Below are 27,419 nucleotides of genomic sequence, written 5' to 3' on the forward strand. Positions count from 1 at the left end.
CTGGGGCGGCGCTGACAGTCTGGTCCGCGCCGGGCAGCGGGCGCAGCAGCGGGCAGGGCTGCCGGCAGGCACGGAGGCAGAGCCCCGCCGCGCGCGCCCCGGCCCGCGCCCGGCGCCGCGCCCCAGCCCGCCTACGGGGCGCCCACCTGCCGCCCGGACGGGAGGTCCCCCCACACCCGCCCCCGCGGCCGCAGCCGCTGCCCGGGGCCGGCGCCCGCGGCGGCACCATGAGTCCCCGCTGGTGCCTGCGTTCACTGCGCCTTCTGGTCTTCGCCGTCTTCTCGGCCGCCGCGAGCAACTGGCTGTAAGTCCAGACCCGGCGGGCCCGGGTGGGTGCCGGGGCGGGGCGGGCCCCGGGGGCCGCGGCCGGTGCCAGGCGGCGCGGGGGACAGCGGGCGCGGGGGCGCCCGGCAGGTGTCTTGGCCGTGGGACGCGAGGCTCGACCGCCCTGTGCGCCGCCGCCGCCGCCACTGCCCCGGCCTCCCTCTGAACACCCCTCTGCCCGCGTCCGGCTCCCAACTCAGGGGCGGCAGGGGAGGCGGCGACCGCCCGCACCCCGAGGCGGCGTGGGGAGCCCGGGAGCTTAAGGGGCGCGAGCGCGGGAGGGCGGCAGGGGCGGGGTGCCGGGTGCGGGGCGCAGCCCGGGCTGGGCTGACAGGTCGCCGAGCAAGCGCATGACGGGCGAGGACCCTGGCTGCTAATAGCAGGTTAATCCCCGCCGAAGTCCAGGAGTGAGCTCCCCGCGCCTAGCTGCCCGCGCGGCGCTGCCGGCTGGGCCGGAGGCGTGCAGGGACCTGTCCTGCTTGGGGGCCCAGGAGCCGGGATAGAAGCAGGGAAGAGACCAGCCGGCCGGCCTCCGGCAGCTGGCGCTGGCCGGCCTTGGTTCTCCCTGGAGCAGAAAGAAACTCCGTCCAGAGCTTTAAGAGGCAGCAGCCCCCGGCTCCCTAAGTCTCACCTAAGAAGAGGGGGCAGTGACCGCTTGTGACCTGTCTGTTTCTCCCTTATTGGGCTGGGGCTGAAGGTTTGCTGGGGGCAGTGGGGATTCTAAACGGATGAGCTTCCATGAGTGGGTAGCAAGGAAGCAAGAGGGCCCTGGACCCGTTCTTCATCCCCCTTGGTGATGGTTTTCACCCCTGCCCCAGGCTTCACCCTGGTCCCCATTGCTTCTGCCCAGAACTCTGCCCCCATCGGCCGCCGTGGGCAGTCAGTGGGGAGCCAAGCTCCAATATTGATCTGAAAAGCATGAGGTGGGAAGGGGGATAGCCAACAGTGTAGCTGGGGTTTCCATGGAGACAGCGGGAGAGGAAAAAATTCTCTCTGCATCAAGACCAAAGAACAAATATCTCCCATGAAATTGCCCCGAGTGTCCAATGGCTGTTGCTATGAGGTCATTGCGGCCGCTGGGGCCCTGCAGGCTGGAAGGAGTGCGTTTGCTGGGGTCAGAGCCACCCAGGGCTTGGGGGACGGAGGTGATGTGGAATTCTCCCAGCTGTTCTTAGAGCAAGAGTGAGAGACTCCAAGGCAGCCCGAAGTGGCTGCGGAGCTTTTGTTTTTCTTGGAGACTTAATTTGATTAACACTTCAGGGGCAGTGGCAAAGTGTACAGAGACCAGGGTACCACCACCTCTTCCTGCTACCCCTCGGCAGGCCACCCCCCCCACTCCGAGTGGGGCCTGGGGGTCACAGAGCCAAGGAGAGGGGCTGACTGGGACTTGGGGAAGTTCATGGTCCCTGGAAAGCATGGGTTCAGAGCCAGGGTCTCCAAAGCCAGCAGGAGCAAGAACTGGTATGACTGGCCCAGGGCTGAGGGCTACAAAAAGGGAGAGGAAGAAGCAACAATTCAAGGGTCTGACCCAGGCCTTCCGGGAACAGCAAGACATCCACAGTGGAGTTCTTCAAGAGCATCTAGTGTTTGGGCTCATTTTACAGATGAGGAAACTGAGGCCCCAGGAGCGGAAGCTACTTGCTCATCTTAGAGCAGAGAACTGATCCCAGATGCTCTGACTTCCAGGCAGTGACATACCTCCTTCCCTGAAGCCATCCCAAACTTAAGCCAGCGCGGCCCAGGTAGTGCCACTGCCCACCTTCAGCCACATCCAAGCCCCAAATCCCAACCAGGGAGGCTGCTCCAGCTTTGGGTCATGCAAACCGTGGGGAATTCCAAGTGGGGTGGGGTGAAGAGGGGCGGCCTAGAAGGAGAAGAGAGGTTGGCAAACCTGTTCTCTGCAGCCGCGATGGTTCAGGTTGCCATGCAGCAGGTCTCCAGATGACCCAGCTCGCTCCTGCTCCAGCCCGGGCTTCAAGCCAAGGGTCTCTGTTCGGCCCAAGGCAGGAGAAACAAGGGGCTTCCCAGGACCCCCGCCAATCCAGAAAGGCTGTGATGGAGAAGAGATCTCTGGGCATATTCCAAGACTGGGTCCATCCCCAGGCGAGGGACTGGGCCAGCTCTGGGGGGAATAGATGTCACAGCCGGGCCTCCAAGGAGCTTGGAGGAAGACAAGGTAAAAGCAGACCACGGATGCATGAGACCATGAACATGCAGTAGCTGTCGGAGGAAGGAGATGAGTGAGCTGGAGCGGTCACGGAGGGGACTTGGCCTGAAGGTTGCAGAATCCTGACAGTAATCATTAGAATAGATCCTCCTGTGCTAGCTACATCCTGACAACATCTGAATCCCATTTTACAGATGAGAAAATTGAGGATCACGGAGGTAACGGCAGCGAGTCACCTGGCTGGTAAATGGCAGAAGCGTCTAACCCAAAAGCTGCCTGGAGAAGGAAAAGTTTCTGGCAGGCAGATGTCCGTCCAGGCATGATGGCTGGCACTGTGTCTTTTCCAGCCATGCTGGAGGTCTGGCCCCAAGAGGATGGCTGGCAGCACTCTCAGAGGGGCAAGGCTGGGGTGTCCACTCCCCTTCCAGTACCTGGAATCAGGCTTCCAGCCAGGGCCGGCTGGCTGTCCAGTTGCAAGAGCTGATGCGGTCTGTTGTCTCCGTAGGGCGGGTGGCCTGGCGGAGAGGCCAGGTGTCCCGCTGCGTGCAGCTGTTGGGCAGGATGGAGCTTGGAGCTGGGAGGGCTCTGTAGCCTGAGGCCTGGGCAAGCCCAGAGAAGCTAGAAGCTGTTGATTAGACTTGTGTCTGGCACCAGGAGTGAGTTGACAGCTTGTGGCAGCTCCCACCACTGAGGGAGGGAGAGAGGGAGGGACGGATGAAACGGTCCATCGGTGGAAGCCTCCACAGACCTGGGCTTGTAAAAGTCTCTGAGTGTTTTCCCCGGCACTGGGGCCATGCTGGAAGTCAGGAGACTTGGTCCTCAGAGCTGGGTGTCCTGGGATGGCCTCTTTCTCCCTCTGGGCCACAATCCTCAGCAGATTGTTCTGAACCCCAGATGGAAGTACTGGAAGAGTTAGACAGATAAACTAAGATAGAATAGATAAACTAAGGTTTTATCATGGTGGATTTCCTGAAGAAAGGCGGTGATGTGCTGAGCTGGGGCCCCCTTGGAGGCCCAGTAGGCACAGCCAGGGGGGCTGTACTACATTCACAGCTCGTCCAGCAGAGTGGCAAGGGCAGATGGCATACAGTTCCATCGCAGGTCTGCCCCTGACCAGAGGGGTGACCTTGGACAAGGTACTTACCCTCTCTGAGCCTCGGGTTCTTCATCTGTAAAATGGGACAGACACGTGAGGGTGCTGAGGCTACAGAGAGAGCCCACAAGCGGAGTAACGCCTGGCGCGCTGGGCCTGTGCAGCCAGAGCCAGCCAAGACGTGCAGTGCCGGCCCCACAGCTAAAGGCGTGGTCTGTCTGCCCCAGGAAGTGTCCCCCTAGGCTCTGGCTGAAACCCCCGCTCCCTTCTAAAGAGCAAAAGCGCACCCCCGTGGGTCCCCTCCTATGGCCCTGGGCGTTGAATTAGAATCACTGGCACGCCCATGGCTCTTTACAGTTTGCACTGGGATTTCTCTCCATTGGTACTTGGGGCCTGTGCTGTGCATTGTTGAATGTTTAGCAGCATCCCTGGCCTCTCTACCCATCAGACACCTGTAGCGCCCTGCCCCCCACGCCCGCCCCCCCCCCCGCCCCCCGCCAGCCAGGGAACCACCAGAAATGTCCCCAGATGTTGTCAAATGTCCCTGGAGGGCAGAATCACCCCTGGTTGAGACTCAATGGCTTACAAAGCATTTTCACACCCATTTCCTTATAAGAACAATATAACCTCTACCCCTTCCCCTTCAGAGGAGGGAGTCCATATTCAACCCCACTTCAAAGGCCCAGAGGTGCAGTGACTTCCCCAAGGGACATCCTGCATGCCAGAAGCAGTACTTGACTTGCCCACAGATGTCCAGACCTTGTGGGTTTCCATCCTCTCCTTAGAGAACTGTTTCCAGTCACATGTTGTTTAGTCTTTCAGTCGTGTCCCACTCTTTGCGACCCCCATGGACTGTATGTCCGTGGAATTCTCCAGGCAAGGATACGGGAGTGGGCTGCCATTTCCAAATAATGTGGCTCCTCTGCAAGGTTAGAAACCTCCAGAGGCCAAGGCTGTGGCATGAACACCTCCCAGCAGCCTCAGTGCCTGGCACATGCCAGGCCTGCAGTAGCTTCTCAGTCAACATTTCATGAACAAAGGAAGGACAGGCCTGTTTGCTCCTGAGGCTTGTAAGTTGCTGTCACATCAGGCCCCATCTGATGTGGGCCCTCCCGCTTTGAGTGGGAGGGAGGCTCTGCTCTACTGCCCTGAGCCACGGGTGATGCTCAGATGTGCCAAAGTGGGTGTCGGGATGCGCGGCTCTGGCCCGCAGCTCTGGGCCGGGGCACTCGCTCAGAGCCAGGCTGAGAGCACTTTCTCCCCTTACCCTCCTCTCGGGGCCCCGGGACCAGGCCTGCCTGAGGGGTTTGTTCAAGCAGCAATCACGGCCCAGCTGTCTGCCGTGGCTTGACTTTCTTCCCTCAACCCTGGATTAGCAATTGAGCAACTCAGCATCTGACAAGACAGTGCTCCCCAAACCTGTTGAAACTCGCCCAGCTCGGGCCCTGTGGGTGCCTTGGGAGAGCTGAGTGTTTGCACCAAGCCTCATCCTCTCGTCCCCCACTCTGGGAAGAAGGGCTTGGTCTGAGCCAACCAGGCATGGAGTTGGCCAGGGAGCCACCGATGACGGGGGGTGTGGGGGGTGACAGTTGCCCACCCCATCACCCCTACTCCAAACAAGCCTGCAAGAACCACTCAGCGGACTCAGCTGGGAGGCGGGGCTGTGACCCCATGGTTGCTGTCCAGATTTCCACAGGAGTTGCCAGGTTTTATCTCTGAGTCCTGAGCTGCATCTTCTGTGATCCAGCCAAAGCCGGGAGAAGGCTTGCTCCCTGCCGTGACCCCCAGCTCCCCCTCTCCCCCTCCCAACCCCTCTCTGCCTCCCCCATCTCCTGGCAAACTCGAAACCAAACTCTGTTAGTTCCCTGGCCAAGTCAGAACCCCCGCAGCAGAGGGGACCTGGTCTGAGAAAAGAGGCGAAGGGCGGGGGGTGGCGGGGAGTATAAGGAGGGAGGGAACCCCCCCGACAGCTCTCGGCTCACAAGAGAACTTGGAGAGGCCCCTTAGAAGCATCATGACACCGCCGATGAGACCAGAGGGGCCTCTTTGCTGCTGTGGCTCCGAACGGTCCTCTGGGACCGTTTCTCACTGTGTTCACACACAAGTCACTGCAGAACTGGATCTCAGGAACTCCTCTCCAAGGACTGGAGACCGCAGGGTACTCCCCTTGAGTCAGGGATGCCCGGCTGTCCTGGCACCCCGGGGCTGAGAGGATGAAATCTCAGCCATCAGAGTCAGAGGTTCTTGGAAGTGCTCAAGTCAGCCTCCTCCGGGGACACCGAGCCTCCGAGCGAGTGCGTGACGAGCCCTGTTTGATGACGGCGAGCACTTCCTCATCCAGACAGCTTCTCCATCAGGTGCCGTGCTAGGCACCTGGGGGTCACAGGGCACAGCAGTGGTACAGCTGGAACCCCACTCGAGGTCTCTGACTGCTTTCCAGACCTTTCCCTGTGGCAGGTAAAGCAGGCCTGCAGCCTACCCCCCTTGCCCGGCATCCCTGCTGGAGGTGATGGGCGACAAGGGAGGAGCCCAGGTTTTCCCGCCAGCCGTGTTGGGGTGCGAGTGTGGGCTTAGCCACCGGCTCCCCCAGGCCTGGGCCTTGAGCAAGGGTGTACCAAGGCCGAGGAACTCGCTAGAAACCCAAAGACACAGGGCATGAGCCTCCCTCCAGGGAGCCCACACTGCCCCCTGGACAGCTCAGGCAGCTTCCCCGTCCCTCCTGGCAGCCCTCCCCAGGACTCCCCAGCCCAGGTGGGGAGAACCACTCAACGGTGTGGTGGCTCCAAGGCAGGCAAGGCTCCAGGGAGGAGGGTCGGGTGGGTCTTCGCAAGGGAGACGCTCCCTGCTGGCAAATTCGGGGGCGAGCCACGGTCAGGAAGTGCCTTAAATTCAACGCCCACTGGGCCCGCAGCCACACCTTCCCCTAGAGAGAGAAGGAAACTTCTCCCCGCCTGTCGCAGCTCGGGAACCAGCCAGGTTCAGGTCTGAGCTGTTATTTGCTGGCCCTGAGTCAGCCACCAGCTCCCCTGGGAACAAATCCTGTGAGATGGGAAATAAGAAATGGGGAGGGGGGCGGGACGCCAGGAATGGCAGGTAGGGAAGTGGGGGCAACGTGGGGGTGGAGTAAGACGTCGAAACGGAGGAAGAGACAGACAATTCTGGGACTGTAACACTGCAACGATAACCCATCTTTTTTTCATTGAGGTAGAGATGAAGAAACATGCAAAATACTTCAATGCTGATTCGTCACACATGTTCAGCTAGACCACCCTGTTCTGTGTGCGTGCTCTGACCCCTTGCTCAATAGATGTTTCTTGAATACATTTAAAAAAGAGAGAGACAGAAGATCGGGGTGCTGAGGCTTCTGAGGATGGGGAGTAAAGGGAGCCAGGGATCCCAGGAGATGGGGGGGCGTGCGGACAGCACCCTAGGGTACAGGAGCGGGGACTTGGGCTGCAGGGAGGCTGTCATTCCGCTCGCAACTGAGGGAAAGCGCTTGGGGCAAAGAGAGCTTGACGTGGGCACTGAGAGCTCTATGGAGCTGAACTCCGTCTGGGGGAAGAGTGGCATGGAGGTAGCGCCCACCACCCTACGGCCCCTGCGGGCATCTCCAGGGCCAGCCCCTCCTCACTGGCTACCCCTGAAGGGCTTTCAGGCCAATGGCCGCAACTCCTTCCACCACCTGAGAAGCTGCAGAGTCCATGGACCCAGACACTGTCCAGGCGGCCACGTAACCTCCAAGGCATCGTCCTCTCCAGCACCCCTCGCCCCTGAAAGACGCCTTCACTGTCAGGCAGGAAAGACACAGGGTCTCTAGAAAGACCCATCAATGGAAGAATAAGACTGCCTTCCTCAGACCGGTGCCCACTGATGCCAAACCACCAAGTCCTTTGTGCCCTGGGCCATCGCTGGAGCCTGATGAGCCAGCCCAAGTTTAGAAGACAGAAGGACCTGTTTTCAAGTCTTGACCACCCCTGAATGGCTGCACAGCCTTGACCATGCACCTCTCTGAACCTTGGTTTCCTCATCTGTAAAACGGAGGGGATGATACCCACCTGGAGAATCCTGCGTGAATTTACCCGGTGGCTCAGTGGTAAAGAATCCACCTGCAACGCAGGAGCCACAGGAGACGCAGGCTTGATCCCTGCATCAGGAAGATCCCCTGGAGGAGGGCATGGTAACCCTCTGCAGTGTTCTTGCCTGGAGAATCTCATGGACAGAGGAGCCTGGTGGGCTATGGTCCATGGGGTCACAAAGAATCGGACATGACCGAAGTGAGTTAGCATACACGTGTCCATGTAAGGATATAGTGGAGCACGTGACTGTTGTTTGAGGAGCAAAGTGACAAGGGGTGTAAGGTTCCTCTTCCTGTCATCTAGTCCCAAGAATGGTTCCCAGGTGCCCTGGGCACACCACTATCCCTGCCATCCTCATGCCAGGGTCCCCAGTTCCAAATCTCTTAACAGCACCATCCACCAAGTCCTCAGACCGTCTGTTCCTAGAGGACCCACCTGACGGGCCAGAACCACTGGCAACACCCCCTCTCTCTCTGAAGACTCCATCGGGAGACTCCATTAACCATCCACAGTTGGGATCAAGGCTGAAGTGAACCACGGTCCCCGAAGAGCACGTGTCCTGCCCTCTGGGAGGCTCAGTTGAAAGAAGGGCTGGAAACCCAGGTGGAAGGGAGCAGATGGAGCCAAGCCAAAGAAGACAAATGAGCCGAACCAGCCTGGGGTCCCCCGGAAGAGGCTGCAGTTCAACGGACTAAGGAGAGGCTTTGGGAGGGCACAGATGCTGACGCTGCTGAGGAACATACCAATTGTAAGGAATAACAATAATATATAATCGTGTTGCCAATAGGACAGGAGTGCCTGCTGTGTGCCTGTTTAACCCACCTCAGCCTCTGGAGATCCGAATGTTTCTTCTCCCCACCCTAGAGGGGAAGACACGGAGGCTCACAGCCCCTCTCTTGCCACCAGTAACATGGAGACAGGATGCTGACCCAGTCTGTCCATCTCTCTTGGGCAGTGCCTAGCGCTGCCTGCCACAGGAAGGGATGAGAGTCTTGGGACAGGGCCACTACGGCGACTGAGACTGCGGGTACAGAAGCCCTCCAAGGCCTGAAAACAGCTGGGGATGTGGACAGCTCCTGGGAAACCAGGGACTCCCCACCTGCCAGGAGTGCCGGGGGTGCCCAGACGGGTCGCAGACCCTCTCTCCCTCACCCGGCTGCATCTCCCTGGGTGGGCGGCTCTCCGATCAGCAGGCACCCGGTTCCTTCGGGCTCCTCCTCCCAGTCTCTTGGCCTCCTTCCTTCCTGGTGTCGCCCGGCAGGCACGACTGCTCCTCGGGAGGCTCTAAATGCGGCCTGGGCAACAGGGAGGCCTGAGGGAGGAGGGGGTAGAGAGAGGCCCGGGCCGGCCTCCCAGCCCCCACCTGCCCGCCCCGGGGCCGGGACCCAGGGCACTGACCTGCCCGGCCTCCCAAATGCTCCAGCAATTTCCCGTCCCCGGTCCTCATGACTGCGCAGAGTCAGAGCTGGCGCAGGAGGCAGAGAGGTGCAGATTTTCCTCTAGGAATTTGTGTGTGTATATATACATATATATATATATATATATATATTTTTTTTTTTTTTTAAGCCAGCAAACCTGGAAAAGCTTGGGACAAGCCCAGCTAATTTTAGTTTCTAATGAAAACAGCAGGTGGCTGAGAGGATCTGATCTCCCTGGCAGGGCCAAGGGCCCTCCGGCCTCACAGGCAGCAGGCACGGGCCGCAGGGAGGGCCTCCTGGGAGGAGCCTGGCCGACCCCGAGCCCCTGCGAGAGGAGACGGGCACGCGCTGGCTGGCAGCGGGGCGGCCCGGGGTGGGGGGGTGGGGGGGTAACCTGATCGATGGCACGGCTGTGGCTGGAGTCCTGGGTGGCCCTGGGCAGCAGGTGGCAAATGGCTAAGACTGTGCTCAGCAGCGGCCGGAAGCAGCCTAAATGGGGGCGATGCAACCCCAATGAGGGAAGAGGCAGGGGTGGCCGAGGCCCTCTGCCGGCTGGCCCCATGCTCCGTGTCTCCCCCAGGAATGGCCTGTGTGCTTGACATCTGAGCCAGGCCCAGCCCCAGGTCAGAGAGTGGCACGCATGTCTCTGGGGGAAAGGTTGAGCCACCTGAGGGTGCGGGGAGGGCATTCCTGAGGCCCCTGGGGCCAGCTGGGCCTTGCCCCCTGGGCTCTCTAAGTCCTCCGCAGGCCCAACAGCCAAGGAGCCCCCAGGTTCTTCGGTCACCCCCGCCCTCCCCTCTCCTGAGCACTTTGCAGGAGGGGAGCTGAAGGGACCTCGTGAGCACAGGGCCCTCCATCTATGCTGCAAGCATTCACTGAGCACCTTCTACGGTCACAGCCTGTGCTGGACGTCGGGGAGGCCACAGGCTGGACACACACCGAGCGGGGCGTGACGCCCTGCAGCTGTCGAGCGAGGCAGATCCACAACCGGGGTGCAGGGGAGAAAAGGGTCCAGTGTGAACTGGGTTTGCATTCCAGCGTCGCTGCTCACTAGCTGTGTGACTCTGGGGCATCATGCCCCCTCTCTGGGCCCCAGTTTGCTCATCTGTAAAACGAAGCCAGGCATCCTAACTGAAGAAGCAGTGCGGGCCAGGGCCCATGAGGCTTGGGGTCCTAAGCCCCCCGCCCCTTCTCCAGTCCCAGTCCTGTTTCAGTTCTGATGTCCTGCCCTTTCCAGGCAAGAGAGAATTGGAGGGTTTAGGGCTGTGCGGCTCTTACCATGGGAGGGGTCAGCTGAGGGGCCAGACGAAAGCAGGGGCTGGGGGTGGTGGGCATTGGTGCCAGCCTTGGGGGGCAGGGACACTCCTCAGCGGAAGAGCTTTCTCAGCTTCTTCCTGGAAGCCATCCCGGTGACTCACGGCCGTGGCAGGCCGGCAGCTCACCCCTAAATCCCTTCTACTGTTATTTCAGCCTGTGTCCCTCGTTGAGTTCTGAGCGGCGGCAGGGGCAGGCAGGGGGTGGGCGGAGGGTAGGGGGCTCCTCTGGTCTGTGTCTCCCGTCTTCAGTGGCAGGGGCTCCCTCTATCAGCCTGCGTGGGATGGGGCCAGAGGCCTCTGCGGCTTAAACCCCTCCATCCTCACGGGCTCTGACCCTTTAGTCTGCAGTAGTACCCTGAAGAGACAGGCTCCAACAGGGCAGGGACTGGTCCAAGTTCGCACCGTAGGCGGGTGGCTCCGCCAGGCCTCCCCAGCTTGCTCGCCCTGCCCAGAGAACCCCCACCTTGAAACAGAAGCCAAGCTTCCGCACCACCTGCCCTCCCCTTCCCCCAGCCCCTCAGCAAGACACGAGAGGGGGGCAGAGCGGAGGTGGGGGCCGGCCAGCTCTGTGCCCCCATGTCACCGCCCCCCCACCTTCTCCTAGAAGCCAGCCCTGGCATCTGAGCAGGAAAGGATCCAACTTGTAGGCCCAACTCCTAGTCCCCCATCATCCTGTGGCCTCCCAATGTGGACCTGGCCCATGGCCAGTAGCCAGGCTCTTGGCGCCCCCTGCAGGCCAAGAGCCCCAAGTGGTGCCAGCTCCTCAGCTGGGCTGGGGGTACTGTGGACCCAGACAGGGCCCCCTCCCCTTGCAGAGGCACCCTCCCGCGGACCCTCAGCCATCTTTCCACCCCCGTCTCCCTTCTGAGGAGGCCTTGCCCAGGCCTCACAGGGATGCTACCAAGCCTCTGTGCCTCCTCTGGGCTAAGACTGGGAGCCTCCCGGGAGGCAGGCAATGGGGGGAGAGTGGAGGGGGGGTGCTGCCTCTCCCCAAGATCACCCACCTCCACCTCCCGAGTTGCTAGGGAAAGGCGAGAGCCTCAGCATCACGGCACACCCAAAAATCAGCTGAGAGCAAGATGCAGCAGCCACGTCACACCAGGTTAACTTCTCCCAGCGGCCTGGGGATCAAAATCATTACCTCCACTTCCCAGATCGGGAAAGCCAGATGCAGGGAGGCCCAGCAAGCAGGGGACCGGTGCAGCCGTGAGGAGGAGAGTGCCAGAATCAGGTTCCCGGGGAACTGGGCAGGGAACACCACTGGTAGTCACCCATGGGCTTCCCCTAAAGCCCCCTCCAGATGGGTGCCAGCCTGGCTTCACAGCTGCTGCGGGGAATGTGTTAAAAAGCCCATACACCCACCAAGCTCCGCCTGGAGTGGGGCCCAGACACCCGCGCTCTCGGCAAACCCTGCAGATATTTTCCTGCACAGTTAGGTTTGAGAACCATCACTCTAGTCCAGCCCCCATGCCCGACAAAAAGAATCCAGCTGCTGATGGAACACTGCCAGTGGGGAGAGCTCGGCAACCCACAGGTAGCCCACCGTCTATCTACACCTTGGCCCGTGTCCTTAGGTCCAACGAACCCAGCTCCCAGCACCCTCTGCCCACTGGTGACATTCAAGTCCTTGAGCCACTTAAAAGAATATTGTCTCTACCAAAGGCTTTGAAGTCAGGCAAAACCAGGGTCAAGTCCTGGCTCTGCCTCTTATTTGCCGTGTGACATGGCATACAAGGCAAAGTATCTGTGCCTCAGTTTTAACCTCTGTAAAATGGGAGTTCATTGGCTTGCTGAGGATTAAATGCAGTCATGTAAGTAAAGTGTTAGGCTTTACTGATTAAGGGCCATTGCTGCTGTTGTTTAGTCGCTAAGTTGTATCTCTTTGCGACCCCAGCACGTTAGGCTTCCCTATCCTTCACTATCTCCCAGAGTTTGCTCAAACTCAAGATGCCATCCAACCATCTCATCCTCTGCCGTCCCCTTCTCCTCCTTCCCTCAATCTTTCCCAGCATCAGGGTCTTTTCCAATGAGTCGGCTCTTCGTATCAGGTGGCCAAAGTATTGGAGCTTCGGCTTCAGCATCAGTCCTTCCAATGAATATTCAGGGTTGATTTTCTTTAGGATTGACTGGTTTGATCTTCTTGCAGTCCAAGAGAATCTCAAGAGTCTTCTCCAGCACCACAACTCAAAATTATCCATTCTTCGGCATTCAGCCTTCAAATTAGTTAATCTTATTGCCATTGTCATAAAAATCTCCCTTGTCTTACTAGGATTTCTGTGTGATTTTCTATGTGGGTACTGTGCATTTATTCATTCCTTCACTTGGCAAACAGATGTCACATTCACACCCCATCGTCTGAGGCCCTGGCTCAGACCATCTTTCACATACAGGATCTCTGTAATGGCCTGACAACGGTTCCTTGACTTGGCCACAACTGGTGGTCACCCCCTCACATTACAGGTGGGAAAACTGAGTCCCAGAGCGGTGACCTTCCCCCTTTATCCTTCTTCTGATAGAAATCTGTGCAGCTTCCCTTGTGAGACGCACCAGCATCTTCACCTCCACCCCTGGAGAACCATTGCTCCTGCATCAAGGAGACCTGGGTTGCTGGGCTGGTTCACTGTGGAGTCTGGTGCAGCAGGATACCTCCTCTCTTTATATTCAGAGCCCCTGATCTGTGAGGTTGGGGCTGAGCCTGAGGGTAGGTAGAGCTGGGGTCTGATTCCTGTGGGAAGTTGGTGGGAAGGTCCCTTTCCTTCTCTGAGCTTACCAGTAACGTAAGGAGTCTGGACCAGACCATCTGTCTCATTCCTGAAGGATGTGATTCTGTGCACTCTGCTGTATCTCCAAGAACCTGGGAGGCAGCGCCTGGCAGCCCTGCCCTAAGAGGTGGCAGGTGCACCTCCCAGTGAAGAGATAGAAAGGGAGGCCTTCCAGAGTCCCCACTCAGCTCTCCTTCCACCATCAGACTGCTACTTGTACGCCTACTATGTGCACTGGCCTTGGCCAAGGATGCTCGGATGGGCGGGTGGGGACAGGCTGAGGGGCCGAGTTTGGAGCACAAGCCTCGGGGTCATCCAGACCCAGACGCAATGCAGGCCTGCTCTCCCTTACAAGGCGGGTGACTCCGATGGCCACCTCTGTGCTTTGAAATATGACCTGACACTTAGTAGGTGCTCACTCTTCCCTTGAGAATGCACACTCTTCCCTTGAGAGGGAAACCGCTTTTCTTCTTCACAGGGTCTTTCCCCAGCTCTGCTCCCACCCCAGTGAGTGTCCTTGTATCTTGCTCCAGGGCCCCTTGCATCCTGGCCCAGATCACAAAATCATCGTCATCAGACAGGGTAGAGCCCTCTGGCGCCCTTACGGAGGAGGACAGGCAGGGGAAAGGCCCATGGGGTCAGAGGGGTCTGAAGCTTGGCTCTGTCACTTGCTACCTGGATCCCCTTGGGCGTGTCACCCTCTTAGCCTTTATGTTGGAGTCCATGAAACGGGCACAATAATTGTCAACTCATAGATTGGGGGTGAAGTGGGTTTGATCCCTGGTTGGGGAACTAAGATCCTACGTCCCATGTGGTGTGGTCAAAAGATTACAGTCGAAACAGTCATGCTCTGTCTGTCCTCCGCTGAAATGGATGCAATGAAGCCCCCTCTCACATGCACCTGGTCGCAGAGTGCCTTGACAGAAAGCCGTGTTATCTGGCCTGGGATCCCCTTCCAACCCTGTGAGGTGGGGCAAGTGCTGATGCCTCATCCCCGGGCAGTGAAGAATCCAGAGGCTGAGCAGGGAGCCTGGCACACTTGGTTTTCAAAGCTCACATGCCCTCATCGCCGTCCCCAGCCCCCAGTCCTCACTGCACACATTGTCCTGAGCGCCACCGCTGTGATGCTGGTCTCTGCCTGGGGGCCTGGGAAATGGCTGGCAATGAGGATCGCGGCCTTTGTTAGCCAGAAGGTGGGCTTAGGTCGCGGGGGTCCCTGCCTGGGGATGAGGGAAAGAGACACAGCAGACCAGACAGCGGCTCCAAGGCTCCCAGAGAGAGGGCGTCTCGACATGCAGGGCTTGGAGTGGACAAGGTCTGGCGTAACATCGGGGCCCAGATGCCCATGGCCCAGGGGCCCCCCAGGCGGGGAGGGATCCCACGGAGGCTCTGTCAGCGGCTGTCCTAGGGCTTCCTTTAACTCCAGCCAAGATGGAGGCCTTGTACAAGACAGCCCTTCCCCACTTCTGCCCCCCACCGCCCAGGCAGGAGGGCTGTCCCTGGATCCAGAGAGAAGCCAGGGGCTCATCGCTGGGACACCTGGCTCCCAGAGCCCTGGACAGGGCGGGGGGCCTCCACCTGGGCGTGGAAAGAGGAGGGGAGGCGCTCTGCCTGGCGTCCCACCCCCACCCAACCCCGCTGTCCCCAGGTACCTGGCCAAGCTGTCGTCGGTGGGAAGCATCTCCGAGGAGGAGACCTGCGAGAAGCTCAAGGGCCTGATCCAGAGGCAGGTACAGATGTGCAAGCGGAACCTGGAGGTGATGGACTCGGTGCGCCGCGGCGCCCAGCTCGCCATCGAGGAGTGCCAGTACCAGTTCCGGAACCGGCGCTGGAACTGCTCCACGCTCGACTCGCTTCCGGTCTTCGGCAAGGTGGTGACGCAAGGTGAGGGCGGGGCTCGTGGGGGTGCCGTCTCCTCGGGGGGCGAGAAGGGGAGTCATGTGCTTGGGAGTGGCTTGACCGGTCCATCACTCATCACAGGAGGCCCGGGAGTGAGCAGGACGCAGCGGAGGCGGGGGTTGGAGGCAGGAGGGCCTTCGTTCACTGACCCTGTAGTGCAGTACCCCGGGCAGCATCTTCAGTCCTGGGGTCATCATCCTGTTTCAGTCAGAATCCAGGATTCGGGCAGGGGAAAGGATGGAGCTGCCTGGAGCTCCTCAGAGGGTGAACAGCAGAATCAGAAATCAGATCCGGGGCCTCCAGCCCTCCAGCCCACCCTGTTCTTACCTTAGCTCTCAGCCTGCCATAGGCAAGACCTCCTCCTTTGTCCATACCTTTGACAAACCCTATTGGGAACCTGACCATGCCTGGCTCGGAGACCCCGGGAAGAACACCACCTGGATCCTGTCCTCCCAGGCTCATGGTCAAGGTCAATGCTGACAGTCCAGCTGGGGCAGTGGCCGTCACACCCATAGCACTGGCAAGGGACCAAACTGTTTAAGTGTTTTAAGTGATACAAACTCATCTGGCCCCTTGAGATAGGCTTCCATCTTGCAAATGAAGAAACTGCAGCACCCAGAGGCTAAGTCACTTGCTTACGGTCACAGAACTAAAAGCGGCTGAGCCAGGCCTTGAGCCCACGAGGTCCAGCTCCAGGTAGTATTCTGTCTTACCCACAGTGAGGGGACACAGGAGCCTCAGGAGCCCGGGGTGGACCTTGCCCCAGCCAGGGCAGGTGCTCAGGGGGAAAGCTTCCCCGAGGAGGTGGGCCCTCAGCTGACACCAGGAGTATGAGAAGGCCTTCAAGCCAGAGGAAGGTGGGCCAGGGCATAGGGGACGCTCCAGGCAACTGGAAGGCTCCCCAGGAGGGCACCAGGTCAAGCTGCTGTCCTCCAGGGCGCGCTGTGAACCAGCTTCCTCTTCTTCCACTACTTCCTGAGCGTGAAACTGACACTCCAGGCCACCGACTGTCCACGGGCCCCGTGATGTGCCCGGGCAGCAGGAGGGCGATCCTGGGCCAACCTTTGTCTTGGCACCTGTGATCCTGGAAGGCTGGGGCTGCCGGGCTTGTGGCAAACCATTTAGATGTTGTTGGAAACTGACTGCGATAGAAATTTGGAAGCCTTTCTCCTGAGAGCTGGCAGTGGCCAAAGAAGGCACGATTGTGCTTGGCCCAGCTGAACGCTGCTGCTTCGTGGAAGAAGCAGAGCCCCAGGGTGCAGCCAGGGAGCCGAGGCCCTCCCGGGACCAGGGTGTCTGTCTGTCTGCTGAGGCCCAGATCCTAGGCTCAGCAGCAGACCCTGGGCCTGGGAGGCCCCTGGCACACAACAGGTGTTCTGGGTTTCAGGCGGGTTGGTGAATAGATGGGCAGGGTTTCACACACCAGGCGGTCTCATACCCCCGTGCCTTTGCACGTGCTGTTTCCTCCACCCAGACACCCAGCCCTCTTTCTCCGCCAGTCTTTCTCTTTCTCCCTCCTCCAGTCTTCTCAGCTCCTGCAGGCAGGGGGGTTGCTTTGTTCCTCGGGGCTCCAGAGCTCTTTGTTCATGCTGGGGGTTTTCCCCCCTTTTTTGGTAATTGTTTTTTTATATAATTTCGAACTTAGAGAAAATTTGCAACAATAGTACAAGGAATTCTCATATACTCTTCTTTTTTTTTAACAACTTTTTTCTGATATGGGCCATTTTTTAAGTCTTCATTGAATTTATTACAATATTGCTTCTGTTTTGGATCTTGGGCTGCCCTGAGGCATGTGGGATCTTAGCTCTCCAATCAAGGATCGAACCCATGACCCTTGAGTCTTAACCACTGGACCACCGGGGAAGCCCCGCCATGTACTCTTTATAAATAGGTTTCTACGTGATGGGTTTATTCAGTCAGCTTTCATCTTCCTATTTTTTTTAAACTGAGGAATAATTGACATGCATTATATTAGTTTCAGGGTATAATATAATGATTCAGTAACGTGTATATATTATAAAGTGATCACTACAGAAAGTCTAGTTAACATCCATCACTACACAGATGTAGACATTTTCTTCTTGTGGTGAGAACTTCTAAGATCTCCTTTCTTATCCACTTTTAACCATGAAGTACAGCATTACTATCTATAGTCACTATCAAGTCCTCCTGATGCATTTATTTTTATAACTAGAAGTTGGTACTTTTTGACCCCCTTCACCCGTTTTGCCCACCTCCACCCCCTGCTTCTGCCTCTGGCACCACCAATTTGTTCTTTGAATGTATGAGTTCTATTTTTCCTATGAAGAATTGCCATAGGCTCTTTACCTAGATTCACCAGCTATGTAAATTTTAACCCACTTGACTCATCAATTTCTCTCTCTCTCACTCTCCCTTAACACACACGCACGCACGCGCACGCACACACACACACACACTCTTGTCTCAACCTCATGTGCCCACATGGCTCTCAGTACACCTTTCACACTGACCTGTGCTGGCTTTCTCCCCCACCCCACCCCCAACCCCGTCCCTAAACCGTGAACTCTTTCAAGGCAAGACAGATGTCTCATTTACCGGCTTCCCAGCACATGGCCGAGCCTGGCATGGAGGATACAGTCGATGGATGCCATCCAATGGCAGAGAGCAAGTCAGGGCACAGACTCAAGGGGCAGAGGAGGGGAGGCGCGGATCGGTGCAGCCTGAAGCCGGTGAGGGACCCTGCTGAGAAGTGCTTTCCTCGCCTGTGTCTGCGCCAGGAACCAGGGAGGGGGCCCAGCCCTCCCAAGCAAGCTCAGGGAGACGCCAAGACTCCGACCAGGTTTGGCTGGATCCTGCTCGGGACTAAAAGTCCAGGTGACTCGGTCAAGCGTCCAGTCTCCTTGGGGCTGAGTCAGGGCGGGCACTCACCAGGCAGCCACAGCAGGGCATCACACCAGGCAGCCACACCAGGCCAGGGCCGTCATGTTTTGGAGGAGTCTGAGCTCTTCCCACCTGTCCATCTCCTCACTGTTGCATTTTCTGTTTTCTTCCCTAGTAAAATGCCCCCTGGGAAAGCCTTACTCTATCCCCACTGAACAAGAGAAGGGACTCGTCCCTCCCAGGGTGGCTGAGATGCTGGGGAAAGAGCGTGGGTGGCGTGGCCTTGGGGGAGGGACGGCCCTCTGAGCCTCGGCGTCCTCACCTGCCAGTGGGACCCTCCCCTGCGCTCACTCATAGGGCATCACCATCTAGGATGGACCTCTGCCCCAGAAAAGCCACCCGTCGTCACCAGATGCTGAGATTTGGGGCAGCAACTGGCCTGGGCAGGCCTCTCTCGCACCTCCCAGGCTTTGGGGTCAGGGGGCTTGGCCGGTTCCCGGATTCATGAGCTGCCTGGCTGGAGTCATGACCTCAGACCTGGAAAGGTGATAGGTCACAGACCCCCCCAAGAGCCAGGCCGTTCCTGGAGGAGAAAAGGAGCCCCATGTGTGGAGGGCACTGCCTCGCATCCAGCCACCCTCATGACAACTCCAAGCATGTAGAATTATTCCCACATTACAGCTGAGAAAAGTGGGGCAGCAGGCAGAGGGTGTGACCCACCCAGATCCAGACCTGATCCAGGCAGGAGACCCTGGGCAAAGTACATCCCCTGTCCAAGCTTCAGCGGCATATCCCTTGGAAAGGCAGCTAGAGGGCAATCCTTGCCCCCCGTCAGGATTCAGAGATGATGTCTCCAAATGCCTGAATGACTCCCAGGGGCAGGGACGGCTCTCTTACCGCCAGCGCTGCCCGAGGCAGCACGGCTCTAACCCTGCACCCCCTCCACCCCCGGGTAATGGACCCCCTCTGCTCCTGGCCTACATAGGCAAGACAGATGGTGACCCATGAAGACAGTGTGTAAGTCAGGGCCAAGCCATGTGCTCTGGGCTGAGACTATGCCAGAAGTTTGGTGAAGTTGGCAGGGGGTGGGGGGCAGCAGGAATGGGGCAGGTTGGAGGTTCTTGGCGGGGCAGGCACTCGGGGCCAGATGTGGGATGGCCTCTGTGCATTCTGGTCACTGCCGGATCCCCGCGCCTGGGGCAGCATCTGCGCATGTAACTGATAAACATTTGTGGAAGGAATGACGAATGACCAGGGCTTGAGCAGGGAGGGAAAGGCCGTGCGGTCCGGTGAAAGTTCAGGGTCACCGTGAACAGGATGGGCGGGGGTCTTTGAGCGGGGCTAGCCCGAGCAGGATGCGGAAAGGTGGGGAAGACGCCAACTCCTTGGCTCCCCGCTCCTTCCCTCTGTGGAGGATGCCGGGGACCCCCCTGCCTCTTCACACCCTGCTCTGTGAGCTCAACCGCACCCCTGTCCCGAGAGAGCAGACTCCCTGAGCTCTGAGGCCCTGTCAGGCCCTGGCTGCCACCTGGACAGGACAGGTGATGAGTCGCAGCCAAGTTAAGATTCAGCCCAGGCTCTCTTTCTAGTCCCCGAGTTCGAACATCAGGGCATCTTTTTTTTTTTTTTTTTTTTTTAATATTTATTTGGCTGTGCTGGGTCTTAGCTGCATCATGTGGGATCTAGTTCCCTGACCAGGGGTCAAACCCACGCTCCCTGCATGGGGAGCTCAGAGTCTTAGCCACTGGACCACCAGGAAGTCCCGGTGCCGCTTCCTGGCGGCAACATCAGGCTGGAGGTGGGAGCAGACGCTCCTCTGCCCTTCGACTCACTGACACCTGTGCTCTCACCTCTCCTCGGTGTTGACATCACGTTGGACCAGAGAAGGGGACCTCTCGAGCCAGCCTTTGGCGCCATCAGATAAGTCACAGGAGGCCTAGGGAGGGGGCACCCCGGAGACACTCCACACTAGGGGTTCCTTGAGGACAGGTTCCTCTGCGCCTCCCTGGCGCTGGCACAGGACCTGGCTCACAGCAGGTAACCGTCTGGTGGAGGAGGTGTCTCCACCCTAAGGAAGCTTTCGGCCCAATGGCCTATATGCGGACAAGCGGCCCTCGGGGTGTGACTGCCCTACCTATATTTGTTAGGGAATGAATAAAATGGCATTACTTTCACCCAGCAGCAACATTCACGGTAGCTATTGTCTCAAGCTCCTACTCTGGGCCAGTGACTAAGCATTTCCTGTGTTTGACGTCAGTAGATTTCCAGACCCACCTGAAGAGGTCAGGACGGTGTCAGCCCCATTCTTTGGACACGAAAACCGAAATCTCACATCTAGGAAGTGACCAAGCCGGGACGAGACTTCAGGCCTGCCTGGCTGAGCATCCACGCTCCTCCCAATAACCCCTTTCCATTTCCAGGGAGCTGGGAAAGACCTGTCACTGCCAGCTCTGTCCTGGGAGGAGGTGAGGGATAGCATGGCCCCTGGAGCTTCCCGTCTGGCTGCAGACAAGCCACACAAGACGCTTTGAAGACAAAACAGAGTGGACAGCCAGCCAGCAAGGGCACCCGGGGTCCCGGGAATCCGTGATGGTGGGTGGGAAGAAGTGTCAGGGCCTGGCCTCCCGGGGCAGTGTTATCTTCCCCACGTTAGAACTGGAAAAGGGCACAACATGGCTTTGTCCAGCTCCAGCGCCTTTACTCCTTCCCCTGTCCCACATTGTGTTGTAAATCCAAAGAGGCTTCCTGGAGGAGGTTTCAAGAAAAACAGACAAACAGCTTTTGCCGACAAGATAGCAAAGGAAATTGGACAGGCAGGCGAGGGGCAGGGGTGGGGAGAAACCAAGGTCAGGACTCTCTCAGAGGCCAGGCTGTCCTGCCCCTCCTCCTGGGACTCCCGCTGGGCCCGCTTTGGAAACGTGAGTTATGCTCGGAATGCCAGTGCCACCAGGACACTTGCCTGGTGCCCCGGGGCATCCCCGTGCCCGCGGTCTCCTTTCCAGCCCAACTCAGCCTCTCTTCCAAACCCTCCCTCCTGCTCAAACGCTCTTCCTTCCAACATCTGGGGAAACAGTGCGTGTGATGTGCTCGGCACAGCACAGGCCCCAGTTCCTGCTTGTCCACTGGCTGAGGGACCCCAGACAGCCACCCAGCCTCACTTTTCCCTCCAGGAGCAGAGCTGGAGAGAGCTGGGTGGCTCAGGTCATCATGAGCACAGGGACAGGCCCTGGCATGTGGGAGGCCCTCAGAAAGGGTAGTTATCCCTGGATCCCGAGGACAACTCTGAATTTCCCAGCTGCAGGCAGCCTTCACACCTTGGAAAAGAGGGCAGTGAGGTGGGACCCGGAGGACGCTCAGGATTTAGACCCTTGGAGCCAGAGAAGGGGGTACAGGAAAGAGCAGGAAGGGGCTGGATGTGGAATGGAGAAAACGGCTTCATGGAAACGGCAGGAGCTGCGAGCAGCTGCTAGCACTCGCGAGTGCTCTGCCTTCCCCTCGTTGGCTCTGCCGTCCCAGGAGGACAAAGCCAGGACTGTCCTCCCCCTGCAGCTGGCACACGCTGACCCTCAGACCAGGGAGCAGTTATCTACCAGGCCGCTGGGGAACTCCCCTCCACAGCCCTCACCGCTGCACCGCAGTCCTTTTTCTGGGTCTCAGCGGTCTCTGCCCGGTGTCCCACTGGTGAGCAAGGCTCCAGCCGGGACACAGGGGAGAAGCTGGGAGGAGCCACAGCGCTGGAGTCGAGGGATGGGGACTCAGGGCTGCTCAGAAAAGGCGGCCGCCGCTGCCATCAGCTCTCAGGACACAGGGGCTTGGTCACATTCTCCGGGCCTGGGGGCAGGGGCGGGGTGGGGGACTCCTGTGCTGAGAACTGCTCACCATCCCCCCAGAAAGAACCCATAAAAGGAACTGGACAGGTCCCACAGCTCAGGGCTTCATACACGGAGGTGAGAAGAGATGTGCTGATTATTCCTGGGGACTCTGGGCTCCAAGGGGCAGGACCATGTCAAGGTTGAAATGCTGGAGCCAGGCTGACCGAGTCTGAATTCTGCCTCCCCCGCTTCCTGGCTGGGTGTCCTTGGGCCAGTCGCTTCACCCTTCGGTGCCTCAGTTACCTCATCTGTAAAATGGGGAGTAAAAGTCTCTACTTCTCAGGGATGTTGTGTTCAGACACTGCACAGACTGAGCTCTCTCTAAGCTTCAGCTCATGCTATTATCTTCATTCCAGAACCTCTTCATTCTACCCAGGCAGAGAGAACCATAGTGCCCTTGCTCCCGAGGCCAGAACAAGGGGGCCTGAAGTTCTGGCAGATGGGTGTTGGTTGGGGATGAGGCGGGGGTCTCCCTAAGCACCTCACGGGGTGCCCTGCACCCAAGGCGACTAGCACGCAGGGGAGGAGGTAGGCCCAGAGCTTGGGGCGGGCTGGGGGCTGCCTGAGGGCCCAGAGAAGCGGAGGAACCAGGACCGTGCCCGGCCAGGAGCTGGGGCCACCCTGCCACTCCCTTCCACCCTATCTCCTGCCGTCCCTTCCCCCTTGGTCTTTGGGGCAAAGATTTGTGCTGGTTCAGGCCTGGAAATACCAGAAATACCAGAAACTAAAGTCGTCTCTCTTTGGGCGGCCACAGCACAAAACCAACCAACATGATCCTGCTATTAACCTCGATTAACTTGGAGAGGATTCCGTCTCAGGCTGTCAAGGCCCCCGTGGCTCTGGCCAAGCCCCCTCATGCTGGCCCAGAGTGGCCAGACCATGGTAAAGGACAGGCCGTGGGGAGTGGGCGGCGGGCAGGATCCCTCACTCGAGGGCCGGACCGAGAACAGGGCGTCTTGAGCCACGGGGGCCAGGGCTGCCCCCCACCCCTGCCCACAGACGCGGGCACACAGGAGGTGATTGTTTCCGCCTGACCACGGCGACTGCTCCCCGGGGCAGCCGGGAGCACAGGCCTGGGTGTCGGAGAGGTAATTGCCAACCGCGAGGCCAAAGCCTGCCCCCTCCGCTCCTGCGGACACGGACACTCCAGCAAGAGACAGAGGGACAGTCACGGGCACACAGAGGCCCTCACAGGGCCCAGGAGAGGTGCAGGGCCCGTCCAGTCACACACCCAGCCAGCCGTGCACACACGCACCACACACACAGACACACACACACACACACAAATACACCCCCCTCCCACCACCCACACCCCCAGAAAGAGCCTACACAGCAGCTACACCCCCTGAGGCACAGTTCCTAGGAGGATAAAAACACCCATTCAGGCGAGAGACCGGGCAGACACCAAAATAGAACCACCAAGAAGTCAGGGGGCGGAAGGGAAGAGACGGGGAGCAGAGGCGGACTGACCGGAGCTTGGGTCCTGGTTCTGGCACTTCCTGACCGGCGACTGGGACCCACTTCCCCTCCCCAAACCCGCACTGGCCGCCTGTGAAATGGTCAGCTCTCCGGAGGTAGAGGGCGCCCCCTCGCTGGCAGTGGTCCTGCCTGGTAAGCGGTGGGGCCGTTGTCACTGCCCTTTACCCTGAAAGGTCTAAGGAACCACGGTGGTCTCAGAAATGGGCCCAGCCTCAGCGGGGAGGGGCTAGGGCAGCTTCACAGGGCGGGGGACCCCCTTGGAGACTTTAGAAGAAGCAAGAAGAGCCAGGCGAACAGGCCCTGCCCGGGACTCCTGCAGTCTCGGTACATTCATGCACCTCTCCCTGCCTGCCTTGTCGCTCACAAAAGGACGCTAGCATCATCATCTCCCGGAGAGGCCGTGAGGGCAGGATCTGGGGGGAGCTCAGAGCACTGAAGCTGGACCGGCACCACTCAACCACGAGCCGCGTGGCCTGGGACGAGTTGGCTCATCTCTGAAAATGGGGTGGCAGTTGTACTTACCTGACGGGTATGGGGCAGACAAATGCCTGGCATGCGTGAAGCCCACATAGCAGTGCCTGGCGGGTGGCGCCGTGTCCCGTCGTTGGTGTGCTGAGACTGTCAGCTCAGCATGACTCGTGGCTCCACAGAGTCGCTGCCTCTCTGTCTCTCTCCCTGGCCGCCATCGTCCAGGAGGGTCCCATCTACCCGCCCCCATAAAGGAGGGTGCCGAGGGGGAGAAGCGCTGGGACCCAGCCCTGCCCCCCTCTGCCTCCCACAGGGACTCGGGAGGCGGCCTTCGTGTACGCCATCTCTTCGGCAGGTGTGGCCTTTGCGGTGACGCGGGCGTGCAGCAGCGGGGAACTGGAGAAGTGCGGCTGTGACCGGACCGTGCACGGGGTCAGCCCGCAGGGTGAGTGGGGGCGCTGGGGAGGGCATGAGTGGGTGGCCAGGGGTGCGTGGGTGGGGCGCCTGGGCCAGGCCCTCACTCACCCATGGTCTCGGGTGCCCCCCACCCGCCACCCACCCAGGCTTCCAGTGGTCAGGATGCTCGGATAACATCGCCTATGGGGTGGCCTTCTCCCAGTCATTCGTGGACGTCCGCGAGAGGAGCAAGGGGGCCTCGTCCAGCCGGGCCCTCATGAACCTCCACAACAACGAGGCTGGCAGGAAGGTAGCGTGGGCCCCCCTCCCCGCCAGGAAAGGGCAGGCTCGGCAAGGGCCCCAGACACTCCCTGCCAGGCCCCTCCTGTGGGGCGGGGGGCGCGCCGAGAGGGCAGACCGGTGAGCGGGCCTCACGGAGCTGTGCATGGCCATCCGCACCCGTACGTGCACACAGGTGTGTGTCTCCATCCCTCCGTCACACACACCACCCACCCCTTGCTCTGCGTCCCTGCCAGGACCGTGGCCTTGACTGTGACACCGTCTGCCATCTCAGTACCCACTCCTCAAGGGTCCTTGAGTAGCAGGTGCAACGCAGCCCTGTCCTTCCCCCCACACCAGCTGTCACTGTTTCCAATGACACTGCCCTTTGAAAGGTCCCTCCTCCATCAACCCCGCGCGGCCCCGACGCCAAGGACAGTATTTTGGACTGTTCCCCACATAGCTGAGCAGCTTCTGTGGCATACAGAAGGGGCTTAAGACCGAGGAAGCTCCACCCTTTCTCCCATCCTGCGGCATCCCAACCTCGCCTGCCCCCTTCCGCGGTCCACCCCCAACCCCGGCGGCCCCTCCCCAGCTCCGCCCCCAGCCCACCCCCGACAGCTCCTGACGGCCCCTCTCCCCTCCCCCTCCCCCGCAGGCTATCCTGACACACATGCGGGTGGAGTGCAAGTGCCACGGGGTGTCGGGCTCCTGCGAGGTAAAGACGTGCTGGCGAGCCGTGCCGCCCTTCCGCCAGGTGGGCCACGCCCTGAAGGAGAAGTTCGACGGCGCCACGGAGGTGGAGCCCCGCCGCGTGGGCTCCTCCAGGGCCCTGGTGCCACGCAACGCGCAGTTCAAGCCCCACACGGATGAGGACCTGGTGTACCTGGAACCCAGCCCGGACTTCTGCGAGCAGGACGTGCGCAGCGGCGTGCTGGGCACGCGGGGCCGCACGTGCAACAAGACGTCCAAGGCCATCGACGGCTGCGAGCTGCTGTGCTGCGGCCGCGGCTTCCACACGGCGCAGGTGGAGCTGGCCGAGCGCTGCAGCTGCAAGTTCCACTGGTGCTGCTTTGTCAAATGCCGGCAGTGCCAGCGGCTGGTGGAGCTGCACACGTGCCGGTGACCGCGCCCGGCCCGGCGCCCGGCGCCCAGCGCCCGCTTCGTGGCCCCAGGGAAGGCCGATAATTTAAACAGTCCCCCCGCCGCCAGCCACCACCGCCCCAAAAGATACTGGTTGTTATTTTTTGTTTTGGTTTGGTTTTTGGGTCCCTTGTGTTATTTATTGCCCGAAGCGGGCGGGCGGCCCCAAGGGCACCAACCCTGGGGCCACCCTGAAGCTGGGGCCTTTGTGGCTGCCACTGACCAAAGGGACTTTGCTCGCGCCTCCGGCTGTCCACATGTGGCCGCTGCTGACCACTCACTTGTTATCTGTACCCATTTTTCTACTTGCGGACTTCAGGTGGGTAACGAAGAGTGTCCCAGCCACCCGTGCCGACTGACCCTGCCGTCCAGGGAGAAGGATGGCAGGGGAACAGTGCCATCTTGATGGCAGCCGCACCCCCATACTTACGCGGGGGCCCCTGGCAGCTTCGGCCTCATCATCTCTCAAGCCCCCTGGAAAAAGAGTGGGTAGACACACCAGGTCTCCATGGGCAGCCGGCAGTTCAATCTCTGCAGGACCCTCTAGGCAAGAGCAGCAGATGAGGCCAGGACCAGTGCAGGCCGCAGCACCCCGACCCTCAGAGAGGGCGACGCCCCCCTTCCCCCCAGTTCCCGGTCCCTCCCAGGCAGGAATGCGGTTGCAGCCTGGATCAGAGACCCCAGCTCGGCCTTCACGGTGACTCTTCACGGGGCTGCTCCTCCGTGAAACTAAGAACATTAATGTCATACACGGGAAAGGGCAATGTGCAAAAGCCCTCACCCAACTTTCATTTCATTCTCTTAACCAAATCTGTTGAGCAAACACTGTTCTAGGCCCTGTCCTGGGCCGTCTCACTGGATGACCGCGGCAGTCCTGGGAGGCCAACCAGACAGGGACGCACACTTGTGCTCGTTTCACAGGACGAAGGGCAAAGCTCAGCTGGGTCCAGGACCCATAGATGCCGACACAGAGCAAAAAGAGCCCTCCAGCCAAGCCTCCTCCTGGGAGCCTGTTCCCAAAGTCCCAGAGACTGTAGGGCCCCCTTGGGTCGGAGCCTCAGGGACAGGACTCCAGCAGCGGGAGCCGCAGACCACAGGCCGAGCTGGAGCCCATGCGGTTCCCCAGGGAGGGCAGAGCCGGCTTGGAGGGAAGCGGGGGCCAGCAGCCAGGCTGACAAAGCGAGGTCTCAGCACAGAGGCACCCCTGCCCCCAGGTACCGCAGGGCCTTAAGCAGCACCCCCAGAGCCAGCCCCACAGCCTAGGCCTGGCCCTGTCCCAGCTGCTTCTCAGGTGGGCTCCTGACCCCCGGGGACCTCACTCCCAGCCCGCTCTCCAAGCTGCTCCAACATTGAGGCTTTCTGCTCCTGGTTTGAGGTCTTGAGGTTCGGGATTCCCTTGCAGGTTCTCAGACTCCCAGTTGTTGGCTCCAAGATTCAGTATCTGAATTCAAAGCCCCAGATCCACAACACAGGCTCCGGCCTGTTAGACTCGCTTCTCCGGGCCTTGAGGTTTGTGCCTCCTGGTGTTGGCTCCCTCACGAAGACAGGGTCAACACCCTTGGCCCCTAGCCAAGCTCTCCGCTCAGCGTCCATCCGAGAAGAAGGCCAAAACCAAGTGAGATGCTGGACCCACATTCAAACGTAGAGATAATCTTGGGGCAGGCAGGCTCTGATGTGGATGAAAGCTGAGCTGATTTGAGTATCCCCACGGTTAGCTGCCCAGCTGGGCTCACTGCTCCTCTGGCGGGCTCTGTTCAGCTGTCTGCTCAGCGCCAGGGAAAAACACTATCCCTCACTGGCATGGGCCAGACCCACACAAAGGAAGCGGTGGAGACCCCTCCCCCACCCCAGGCCCTGTCCCCAGA

At 59.7% G+C, this 27,419-nt stretch overlaps 2 protein-coding genes across 4 annotated transcripts in view; one reads left to right on the forward strand and one right to left on the reverse strand.

Annotated features, from left to right (window-relative positions):
- Window positions 1–26,823, forward strand: WNT4 (Wnt family member 4). 3 transcript variants are annotated; one of them, XM_055574208.1, is made up of 5 exons: window positions 1–304; window positions 14,805–15,040; window positions 24,050–24,181; window positions 24,300–24,442; window positions 25,070–26,823. In XM_055574208.1, the coding sequence occupies exons 1-5, from the start codon at window positions 228–230 to the stop codon at window positions 25,535–25,537; spliced, it is 1,056 nt and encodes a 351-aa protein (XP_055430183.1). In that variant the 5' UTR covers window positions 1–227; the 3' UTR covers window positions 25,538–26,823. The 3 variants fall into 3 exon arrangements, with proteins under 3 accessions (XP_055430183.1, XP_055430185.1, XP_055430184.1); XM_055574210.1 differs by having other exon boundaries at window positions 25,169–26,823; XM_055574209.1 differs by having other exon boundaries at window positions 24,092–24,181.
- The window catches only part of CDC42 (cell division cycle 42), a 167,290-nt gene that overhangs the window by 66,954 nt on the left and 72,917 nt on the right, over window positions 1–27,419 (reverse strand). The gene's annotated exons all lie outside the window — the stretch shown is intronic.

This window comes from Bubalus kerabau, chromosome 3, assembly GCF_029407905.1.
Source record: "Bubalus kerabau isolate K-KA32 ecotype Philippines breed swamp buffalo chromosome 3, PCC_UOA_SB_1v2, whole genome shotgun sequence".
In the NCBI taxonomy this organism is placed as follows: Eukaryota; Metazoa; Chordata; class Mammalia; order Artiodactyla; family Bovidae; genus Bubalus; species Bubalus kerabau.